Consider the following 12,023-nt stretch of genomic DNA (forward strand, 5'->3'; position numbering starts at 1 on the left):
GCCTTCCAGGGACCCTTTTTGACACTGTCCAGAGACACTTGTTTGTTTCAACTGCAGAGGAGAAGTGCTCCTGGCTTCTAGTGGGTAGAGAGGCCAGGGATGCTGCTGAACATCCTCCAATGCAAGAGATGGCCACATAAAATAAAGGATTATTAGGCCCAAGACATCAAGAGTGCCAAGGCTGAGAAACCTTCTTTGGAAGGAGAAGAACAATGGCTTTTTGTGTGTAATAGTAAGAGTCCTGAGCCAGGAGTTACAAGATAACTGAGTCCTCATTCCAGTCTTCCTATCAACTCGCAGCAGGCAAATCATATCACCTTCCTCTGGCTTGATTTCCTTATTTGTAACATGAAGAGATTGGACAAGATATTTAAGGTCCCTTCCACTCCAAAATTTCATGACTCATTTTTCTATCACATGAAAGTGTTATATGTGGCCTTGTCACATATATCATTTTAACACAAACATTCAATTTGTTGATATAAAGCACTGAGAATTTCTCAAACACAGATATAATTTTGTTTGTATGAAAATAAGTTTCTTCCTAACAAACAATAGCCAGTATTCTAATTCAGATCAAGATTGCCTTTCCTTTTTTTTTAATTAGAAAGACTCTCTCTGTCACCCAGCCTGGGGTGCAGTGGTGCAATCTTGTCTCTTTGCAACCTCCACCTCCTGGATTCAAGTGATCCTCATGCCTCAGCCTCCAAAGTAGCTGGGATTACAGGCACCACCACCATGCCTGGCTAATTTTTGGATTTTTAGTAGAGACAGAGTTTCACTATGTTGGCCAGCCTGCCTTGGAACTCCTGACCTCAGATGATCTGCCCGCCTCAGCCTTCCAAAGTGCTGGGATTATAGGCGTAAGCCACAGTGCCTGGCCTAAGATTGCCTTTCTTCTGTTGCTGTGTACACATTTTCAACTGTATCTTCCTTTAGCTGTCTTTGAAAAATGGTGAATTACGAAGAACATGGTACCCCCACATGGTGGACGAATCGAGACTTAGTAAAATTACATGTCACTCAGTTAAAAAAAAAAAAAAAAAAAGGCTGGCTGGACATGGTGGCTCATGCCTATAATCCCAGCACTGTGGGGGGCTGAGGCGGGCGGATTGTGAGGTCAAGAGATTGAGACCATCCTGGCCATTATGGTGAAACCCTGTCTCTACTAAAAATACAAAAATTAGCTGGGTGTGGTGGCACACACCTGTAGTCCCAGCTACTTGGGAGGCTGAGGCAGGAGAATTGCTTGAACCCAGGAAGCGGATGTTGCAGTGAGCTGAGATCACACCACTGCACTCCAGCCTGGTGACAGAGTAAGACTCTGTCTAAAAAAAAAAAAAAAAAAGGGCAAAGCACTTTGAGTAGACATTTTTCTAAAGAGGACAAAAGAGGACATACAAATGACTGATAAACATGTGAAAGGATGCTTATCATCACTAATCATTAGGGGAAGAGAAATCAAAACCAAAGCAAGACAATACCTCACACCCTTTAGGATGGATACTATCAAAAACAAAACACAATAGAAAATAACAAGCATTGTTGAAGGAACCTTTGTGCATTGTTGATGAAATATATAAAATGGTGCAGCCACTATGCAAAACAGTATGGTGATGCTTCAGAAACTTTTAAAAAGAATTACCATATGATTCAACAATCCCACCTCTGGGTATATCCACAAAATAATTGAAAGCAGGATCTCAAAGAGATACATGCACACCCATGTTCATAGCAACACTGTTCACAGTAGCCAAGAGGTGGACACAACCCAGGTGCCCATCATTGTGTGAATGAATAAACAGAATGTGGTGCCTCCACATAATGGAATATATTCAGCTTTAAAAAGGAAGGAAATTATGACATGTTATATAGATGAACCTTGAATTATGACATGTTATATAGATGAACCTTGAAGACATTATGCTAAGTGAAATAAACCAGTCACAAAAAGACAAATACTGTTTGATTTCACATATATGAGGTATCTAGAGTGCTCAAACTCATTCAAACAGAAAGTAAACTGGAAGTTACCAGGGACTGGAGGGTGAGTGAGATGAGGTGTTATTGTGTAATAGGTATAGAGTTTCAGTTTTGCAAGATGAAAAAGTTCTAGAGATTGGTTGGATAACAATGTGACTATAGTTAACATTACTAAGCTATACACTTAAAAATGGTCAAAGCCCGGGATATGGCGAAACCCTATTGCTACAAAAAATACAAAAATTAGCCAGGCATGATAGTGTGTGCCTATAGTACCACCAATTCAGGAGACTGAGGCAGGAGAATCACTTGAGCCTGGGAGGTCAAGGCTGCAGTGACCCATGATCATGCCACTGCCCTTCAGCTTGGGTGACAGAGTGAGACCCTCTCTCAAAAAAATTATAATGAAAATAAAATAAACAAAAATAGTTAAGATGGTAAACTTTGTTTTTTTGTCACTTTTTTTTAAGTCAAAATTATCTCAGAGTCAAGGGCCTATTTATGGTCTTACACTTTAAACACTTAAATTTGCTTTCCCCTAGTTCTCTTCTTCATGCAAGGATGGAAAACCAGAGGAATAGAGGTGGAGTCTATGCAAAGTTTGCACCTCCTGTGCAGGAACCTTTTTTTCCACCCGGTGGAAACCGTGCGTTAATCATCACTGGTTCTTGGTTGGTACGTATCATTAGTGTATCTGTGCCTTTAACCCAGAAGAAAGAAGTTCTTTTGGGACCACTTTTAGATGCTTTCGCATGTTAGCTGCCAACCTAAAAGTCTCTTAGCCTATACATGAAAGTGCGATTTTTCCAACTTTAAGACTTAATAGTATATGACATATGAAAGGATGTATACCAAAGAGGTAAAAGTGGTTATCTTGGTTTATTAATTAATGGGTATTTTTCATTTTCTTCTTTATAGATTGTTGGATTTTCTAAATTTTTGTTGCATATACATTTTATAAGCTGGATGTGGTAGCATGCGCCTGTAGTCCCAGCTACTCTGGAGGCTGAAATAGGAGGGTAGTTTGAGCTTAGGTGTTCGAGGCTGCAGCATGCAATGATCACACTTGTGAATGAATAGCCACTGCACTTCAACCCAGGCTACACAGCAAGACACCATCTCCATTAAAAAAATATATATATAGCCAAGCACGGTGGCTCACACCTGTACTCCCAGCACTTTGGGAGGCCAAGGTGGGTAGATCACAAGGTGAGGAGATGGAGACCATCCTGGCCAACATGGTGAAGCCCTGTCTCTACTAAAATACAAAAAAAAAAAAATTAGCCAGGCATGGTGGCGCACACCTACAGTCCCAGCTACTCAGAAGGCTGAGGCAGGGAAATCGCTTGAACCTGGGAGGTGGAGGTTACAGTGAGCCAAGATTGTGCCACTGCATTTCAGCCTGGCAACAGAGACTCCGTCTCAAAAAAATACATATATATATGTGTGTGTGTGTATATATATGTATACACATACATATACATGTTTTGATTATGAAATCAAATTTGTTTGTCAAATATAATCAGTGATATAACCCAAAAATTATCCTTCACTTAATATAAATCTTGGGAATGGTACTCCTGGGGTAGAACTAAAATGAATGTAACCTTTTCCCTCTCTGATTTCACAGAATGAAATTCTTCTCGAGAAAAAGACCAAGAGAAGTAAGATTCTGAAGCTGAAGTTCCCAAGAACAGAAGAAGAAAGACGGATGCGGACCCAAAGTAAAAGGAGGCTAGAAGCTAAGAAAGAGCAGCGGCAGAAAAACTTTGTGGACTTGGCCTGCGAGTGCAGCGCAGTCATCTGCTGCCGCGTCACCCCCAAGCAGAAGGCCATGGTGGTGGACCTGGTGAAGAGGTACAAGAAAGCCATCACGCTGGCCATCGGAGACGGGGCCAATGATGGGAACATGATCAAAAGTGAGTCATGCACCGACGGCCAGTGGGGCCCAACGTGCCAGAGAGGAAAAATGGCTGGAATGTGTAGGGGTGTTTTTTTTTTTTTAGATTTTACAGCTTAGGTTTTCATAGAACAGATGTTTCATAAAGCAACTTAACCATGACAACACCTGCGACCCTACCCCCAGAAAGCCCATAGCCCATCAGGAGGAAAGAATATTGCTGACAGGGCTCCTGAAAGATGCTAAGAGGAAGATAAGGTCTATGGGGGGGAATTTATCCTTATATTTTTCTTCTTTTACATAGATGTGGTGTATTTTTTCCCCTCTTACTGGTTCTCTTCCCATATTTCGGGTTTATTAAAAGCCCTGATATTGGCTGGGCACAGTACAGTGGCTTACGCCTATAATCCCAGCACTTTGGGAGGCCAAGGTGGGCATATCACAAGGTCAGGAGTTCAAGACCAGCCTGACAAGATGGTGAAACCCCGTCTCTACTAAAAATACAAAAATTAGCCAGGTGTGATGGTGCACACTTGTAATCCCAGCTACTCGGGAGGCTGAGGCAGGAGAATCACTTGAACCCAGGAGGCGGAGGTTACAGTGAGCTGAGATCGCGCCACTGCACTCCAGCCTGGGCGACAGAGTGAGACTCCATTTCAAAAAAACAAAACAAAACAAAACAAAACCCTGATGTTTAATAAGTTTTGTAAGACATAAATTGTTGAGCTCTGGTGCTTGCTTTGACAATGTCATTCCCTTTCACCTAAGCATTTCTTTCTGGGACTTTCTTCCTACCTTTGGTAAATCTGTGGGAACTTCATCATTGGGTCACCTGGAGTGAGTTTAGAGTTTTAGCATTGAAGAAAAGCTTCCATGTTCTCTCACCATCCTCCTGACCTCCCTAGAAGGCTGCCTTTTGCTGGATGCTAGAAGTTAAGTCCACACAAGTAAAAGATTGAGTCCTGCCTTGCAGAAATACAGTTGTGCTGGTATTAAAGCCTGCAGAACCACACCGGCAGCCCTCATCTCTATGTCTGAATCCTGTTCCTTTTTCCTCCCTCTGTTACTATAAGGGAGTATCTTGTAATAAAAATACTCAAACTAATGACCTGGATATTCGTCCTCATCCTATTGCCAAAATCTGGTGTCACCTCGGGCTTATGCTCAGGTTTCAGTTTTCTCATCGGAAAAGAAAATAATCCCTAATGTCACCTCCAGCTCTGTCATATTATTACTAAGCTGAAGTATTACCTGATGGTACATAGGTAATTGCATGTTCCTGTGGTGCTTAAATGCATTATATATAACTAGACTTTTCAGTCTATTTTGTGGCTCATGAGTCTGCCTCTTTCTTTTCTTAGTCTCCTCCTCCTCCTCGATGTATACTAAGAATATTCCAACTTTATCTTCCTCAACAGGAGTCAGCTATATGACGTATGTCATCTTGCCTTCTTTATCAGTGCGTATGTCTGTCGTCACTAGCAGTTTAATTCATCCACACGGTTTTTTTGTTTTGTTTTGTTTGTTTTGTTTTGTTTTGTTTTGCATGTGCTTGCCCTACCATGCAAATGGTATTGCTTGCTTGGAATTAGATCTATCTCTTTCCTCCATAGCCAGCCAGCTCTAGTTTATTTTCCATTACGTACCTTTAACATAACTAGCTGTGCCAAAAGGACAAGTCAAACATGATTTTTATTCAGTTATAAAGTAGTCTTCTACATAATGGGAGGGGACGGATTTGCTTTGGAGATTTATCAACTGATTATGTGACTTAGGCTTGAAACATTTTGTTCCTCTGAGTTCAGCAATGAGAGGCATTGCACAAAGTCAATGTAGATAATCTTAGAGGGGCTTTTCTTAAGTTGTTTTAAAATTTTTATGAAGCACTGTTATATGCCAGGTACATTTAGAAAAAAAAGAAAAAGAAAAAAGAAAAAAGGTCTCCCTCTGTGACCCAGGCTGGAGTACAGTGGCACGACCGTGGCTCACTGCAACCTCTACCTCCTGGCCTCAAGCAATCCTCCCACCTCAGTCTCCCAAGTAGCTGGGACTACAGGCATGAGCCACTATGCCTAGCTAATTTTTGTGTTTTTTGTAGAGTTGGGAATTTGCCATGTTGCTCAGGCTGGTCTCAAACTCCTGGGCTCAATCAATCTGCCTGCCTCAGCCTCCCAAAATGCTGGGATTACAGGCATGAGCCACTGCACCTGGTCCCAGGTACTTTTATATGTGACTTATAGAGCATCCCTTTGGGATAAAAATATAGGAAACTTTGGGGGTCTCCTTAGAAGTTATACAAGTAGTATTAGTGCCTTTATGTACTTTGTAAAAGCTGTCGTTTCTTCCAACTGCATCAAGAACAATATACAGAAAGATTAGCCAAGTATGGTGGCACACACAGGTAGTCCCAGCTACTTGGGAGGCTGAGACAGGAGGATCACTTGAGCCTGGGAGGTTGAGACTACAGTGAGCCATGTTTGCACCACTGCATTCCAGCCTGGGTGACACAGCAAGACCCTTTCCCCAACAACAACAAAAAAGCACACACACACACACACACACACACACAGAAACTGTTGGTCATAAAATAGTCGAGTGAAATTCAAGTGTCAAAAAATAATCTGAGCATTTGCTAATATTCATGTTTAGCAGTGTAGTCTGGAAGAAGTGAAGGAATCATGACCCACCATGTTTTTGCCCCTAGCAAGGATCCAAGGACTATCACAGACTGCCTTCTCCCTCTATCCTACCGGAAGGTATCTCATACCAGCTGGGTGGATGTTGTCTCTTCTTGGTCTTAGACCCTGAGAATATACATGAAGCAGGAGAGAGATAAAGGCAAGGTGGGGCACGGTGGCTTATGCCTGTAATCCCAGCACTTTGGGAGGCCAAGGCAGGCAGGTCACTTTAGGTCGGGAGTTCGAGACCAGCCTGGCCAACATGACGAAACCCCGTCTCCACTAAAAATACAAAAATTAGCCGGGCATGGTGGCGGGCACCTGTAATCCCAGCTACTCGGGAGTCTGAGGCAGGAGAATCACTGGAACCTGGGAGGCAGAGGTTGCACTGAGCCAAGATCGTGCCACTGCACTCCAGCCTGGGCAACAAAGCAAGACTCCATCTCACAAAAAAAACAAAAAACAAACAAACAAGCAAAAAACACACACAAAAAACGGCAAGAGGGATTATTGCTGCAGTGAGGAAATAATCCTTTTGTTAAGGAATGATAAAGGAGTGCCTACCAGTGAGTCACGTAACACTGCATTTGAGATTTCAGGAAACTCTAAGTGCCTATACTTAAATTTTACAAAAAACACCAATGTCACCTTGTAGTGTATCTGTTCAGTGCTTTTGGTTGCCCTGGGAACTATGACAGTGTTCATTTCACATCTGTCCTTCGTCTCCTCAGTGGGAAAGTTGAGAACTGGGGCAGGACCAGGGCCTGGGACAGGGGTTCCTCTTCCTCAGCCACATCAGCCAAGAGAATCTCAGCATTTTCCTCGGTGGCTTGTTCAGGAAAGAAAAGGCCATGGTTTGGCAGGAAAGAGCAGTTTGGCAACCATGCTGGTCATAGGAAATATTTGTGTGTTTTCAAAGAGATCGTAAATATTATATGAGATGCAATTTGTTCTGTTTTTTTAGAACTGCAAAGTGTTACTGAAAACGTAGGTTTGGAAACATCATCACAGTTGTGTTTTGAATTGCTAGACCTTGTGTTCTATAACTAGGGCAGGATTTTGAAGCTTCTTTTAGTTAGAAATGCCGCAGCTTTGCAGCCACTTTTCAGGGTCTGAGTAACGATAGGTTGTGTCCTCCAACATATCTTTTCTAAATGATCTTGTCTATCTTCACATTCATTACTTTTAAGACCCAGACAAAACTAATCATTCTCTAATTTGAAAGTGTTATTTATTACTATTGGAAGGATTTTATACATTCTGGAAACCTTCCCCCTGTAAAGAAAAAAAAAATGTCTTAAGGTCCTGGAGGGCCATGAATAAGACTTTGAAAGTTTAATAGTTTCTTAGTTAAAACTCTTTTGATTACAAGTATTGGAGAACAACCAAAGCTAGCTTAAGAAAAAAGTAAATTTGAGGGGTGGGAGGCGAGGGGAGGGAACCTAGAGGACGGGTCAATAGGTATAGCAAACCACCATGGCACACGTATACCCAAGTAACAAACCTGCATGTTCTGCACAGGTATCCTGGAACTTAAAAGAAAAAAAAGAAAAAAGTAAATTTATTTTAAAAGATACAAAGACACCTCCTGTTGCCCAAGAAGCAGCCAGGCCTCAGGAAGATACTGGAACAAGAACATAGATTTGCACCAGGAACCCGGTGTCTATCTCTCTCTCTCCCCCTCTGTCTCCCTTTCCTCCTTCTTCCCCTCTTTCTCTCTCTCCCCTCCCTCCCTTCTCCCTACCCTTCTCTCCCCTCATTCTCTCCCCCCATTTTCTCCCTCCATTCTCTCCCTTCTCCCCACCACTCTCCCCTCCTAGTTTTTTTCTCTGCCCCTTAGAAGTCTTCAGGAAGAAATATATCTATTTCGGCCAGGCACAGTGGTTCATGCATGTAATACCCCAGCATTTTGGGAGGCCAAGGTGGGTGGATCACCTGAGTTCAGGAGTTCAAGACCTGCCTGGACAACATGGTGAAACCCTGTCTCTACAAAAATTAGCTGGGTGTGGTGGTGCACACCTGTAATCCCAGCTACTCGGGAGGCTGAGGCACAAGTATTGCTTGAACCCAGGAGGCAGAGGTTGCAGCGAGGCGAGACTGCGCCATCGCACTGCAGCCTCGGTGACAGAGCAAGATTTCATCTCAAAAATAAAAATTAAAAAAAAAAAGAGAGAGAGAGAGAAAGAAATATAACTATTTCTTACCTCAAGAATTTAGACCTTAAAATTCTAGACACAAAATAACTGACTTCTAATTCCAGAATATCAAGAGACAGACTGGCTTAACTTGGGTTTTCTGTCAGTCAGGGTTTAGCATGGGAAACAGACCCCAGTTGGTATTTAAGCAAGAAATGATTAAGACAGGGGACTAGGTACTTTCAAAAGCTCTGGATGGTCTACAGAAGCAGGTTCTAGGCTGGGTCACTGACCAGAAGAGCTTCTACCCTTCTGGTAAGTGGTAAGAGGTTCCTCTAAAGAGCTTCAAATTAAGAAGCCTGTCAACATTCAGGTAGCTGGAAAGTAGAGATGAGCTCTGCTGCAGAAATGCCAAAAGAGGAAGGGATGCTGGGCTCTGATTCACTTCTGCTTCCAAGTCATAAGTGGATCTAAACAGTGGAACCTAATCACAAAAGAGCCTAGCTGCAAGGGAGTCTGGGAAATGTAGGGTTTTTATTTCCTTTCCCATCTCTCTAATTAGAACAAGGGTGGAATCAAGTTGGGGGAGCTGATTTGTAGTATCTACCACAAATTATGTATCTGCCCATGGCAACAGAGCTGTTGCCAAAGAGGCAAGGACACAGTGTACACATGGGTGCCTGGGGCTCACCCTGTGGGTGGAAGCCATGGCTGTGTTCTGGGCAGATAATCCAAATGGAATTCACCACCCACATGAGATCCTTTCCCAAATATTTATGGAGGCCCTACTATGTGCCCTGTTTAGCAACTTGTAACTGACTTTGAGTTGAGTTCAGGAGCTGGGGGCGAGAGATGGTGAGCAAGAGCTTCTGTATTATTGTTCCATCAATGTCTGTCTTTGATTTTTGTTTGCTATGGAACCTTTTTATCATCTGATGTTTTGTCTCACAATCAGCTTATGATTCACAGTGTTTTCTCCCTCTGCCCTATAGCTGCCCACATTGGCGTTGGAATAAGTGGACAAGAAGGAATGCAAGCTGTCATGTCGAGTGACTATTCCTTTGCTCAGTTCCGCTATCTGCAGAGGCTACTGCTGGTGCACGGCTGGTGGTCTTACATAAGGATGTGCAAGTTCCTACGATACTTCTTTTACAAAAACTTTGCCTTTACTTTGGTTCATTTCTGGTACTCCTTCTTCAATGGCTACTCTGCACAGGTAATGTAATGTTGTTGTTGTTATTGTCATTTACTAAGTAGAGCTCTTAAATGAATAAAATTCTAGTTCTGAAAAACCAAATTGTTTCTTCTATATTTATAGTTTTAGGGCTGTGTCTCCTTACAGTTGGGGCATAATTAAGAATGATCATGACTTCTCTAAATGTTTCTGGTGCTGTAAAAACATTTTGCCTTAGAAAGGAAGGGGTTTGGCCGGGCACAGTGGCTCATGCCTATAATCCCAGCACTTTGGGAGGCTGTGGCAGGTGGATCACCTGAGGTCAGGAGTTCAAGATCAGTCTGGCCAACATGGTGAAACCTGGTCTCTACTAAAAATACAAAAATTAGCCGGGTGTGGTGGCAGGCACCTGTAATCCCAGCTACTCGGGAGGCTGAGGCAGGAGAATCACTTGAACCCGGGAGGCAGAGGTTGCGGGTGAGCCAAGATTGTGCCATTGCACTCCAGCCTGGGCAAGACTTTGTCTTTAAAAAAAAAAAAAAAAAAAAGGAGGGGATTTGCTTGTATGCTTTTGTCTTTATCTTTGGTTATTTTTTCATGTTACTTTGCCATTAATAGTAGTGATAATGGGGCTGGGTGCAGTGGCTCATGCTTGTAATCCCAGCACTTTGGAAGGCCGAGGTGGGCAGATCACCTGAGGTCAAGAGTTGGAGACCAACCTGGCCAACGTGGTGAAACCCCGTCTCAACAAAACATACAAAAATTAGCCAGACATGGTGGCGTGTGTCTGTAATCCCACCTACTTGGGAGGCTGAGGCAGAAGAATTGCTTGAACCTGGGAAACAGAGGTTACAGTGGGCCAAGATCGTGCCACTGTACTCCAGCCTGGGCAGCAGAGTGAGACCTGTCTCAGAAAAAAAAAAAAAAGAATAGTGATAACAGGCCAGGCACATAGACTTTTGCCTATAATCCCAACACTTTGGGAGGCTGAGAAGGGGAAATCGCTTAAGGCCGGGAGTTCGAGGCCAGCCTAGGCAACATAGCAAGACCCCCATCTCTATTAAAACAAACAAACAAAATGTTAAATAAAGGAAGCAAAGGAGTATGTGCTAACTAGGCCGGCATGTGTCTTTGTTGGTGACGTGGAGCCTCTGTCCTCCCCTCACAGACTGCATACGAGGACTGGTTCATCACTCTCTACAACGTGCTATACTCCAGCCTCCCCGTGCTCCTCATGGGACTGCTCGACCAGGTAGGAGCCTCGCACGAGCAGGGACACTTCAGGACAGATGAGCACGCGTTAGAGAAGTCCCAAGCAAATGTTTCAATGCATTCTTCTGGTTTACTTCTTTCTGATCAAACCCTATTATAATTCTGTTGTCACGGCTGTGCTTCTTGTTTTGTAGTAAGGAAAGAGGATTTCTCTGTAGTCCCTGCTACTCGGGAGGCTGATGCAGGAGTATGATTTGAGCCCGGGTGTTCAAGTCTAGCCCGGGCAACAAAGTGAGACCCCATCTCTAAGACCAAAAAAAAAAAGACAGAAAGAGAGAGAGAAAAGAGGATTTCTGTGACTGGGGTTGAATTCATTGGCACATGTATTTGTTATGTTCCTTTTAGACAGTAAGACCTTACTATGAAGATACCTGAAGGCATGGTGGATCATACCTGTAATCCCAGCACTTTAGGAGGCTGAGGCAGGCAAATTGCTTGAGGTCAGGAGTTTGAGACCAGTCCTGGCAACATAAGGAGACCCCATCTCTACAGAAAAACTTAAAAACTAGTAGGCATGGTAGTGCATACCTGTGAAGTCCCAGCTACTTGGGAGGATGAGGTGGGAGGATCACTTGAGCCTGGAAGGTTGAAGCTGCAGTGAGTTATGTTTGTGCCACCGCGCTCCAGGCTGGGCAACAAACTATCTCAAAAGAAAAGAAAAGAAAAAAAAGCACCTGAGAGTCCAATATCTCTACAATAATAATTTACTCATTTTAAAGTAAGTTTAAATCCTTTCCAAAATTTATGTAGCCAGTGTATATTATCTAATACCAATTCTTAAAAAGAAGCACTATAAAGACTAAAAAATAATAATTTACAATTAACTCATCAACTTGCATGAGAAAAATTTTTCCCAAAGGATTTGCAACAATATATATTCA

The 12,023-nt window shown here is 42.9% G+C and overlaps 1 protein-coding gene across 1 annotated transcript in view; it reads left to right on the forward strand.

Annotated features, from left to right (window-relative positions):
* Positions 1-12,023, forward strand: part of ATP8B1 (ATPase phospholipid transporting 8B1) — a 162,555-nt gene that overhangs the window by 142,123 nt on the left and 8,409 nt on the right. Inside the window, 4 exon segments of the mRNA XM_017890450.1 lie at positions 2,526-2,658; positions 3,614-3,902; positions 9,689-9,912; positions 11,039-11,122. Of these exon segments, the coding sequence (XP_017745939.1) occupies positions 2,526-2,658; positions 3,614-3,902; positions 9,689-9,912; positions 11,039-11,122 (730 nt within the window).

Source organism: Rhinopithecus bieti, unplaced genomic scaffold (genome assembly GCF_001698545.2).
Source record: "Rhinopithecus bieti isolate Rb0 unplaced genomic scaffold, ASM169854v2 scaffold_17861, whole genome shotgun sequence".
Taxonomy (NCBI): domain Eukaryota; kingdom Metazoa; phylum Chordata; class Mammalia; order Primates; family Cercopithecidae; genus Rhinopithecus; species Rhinopithecus bieti.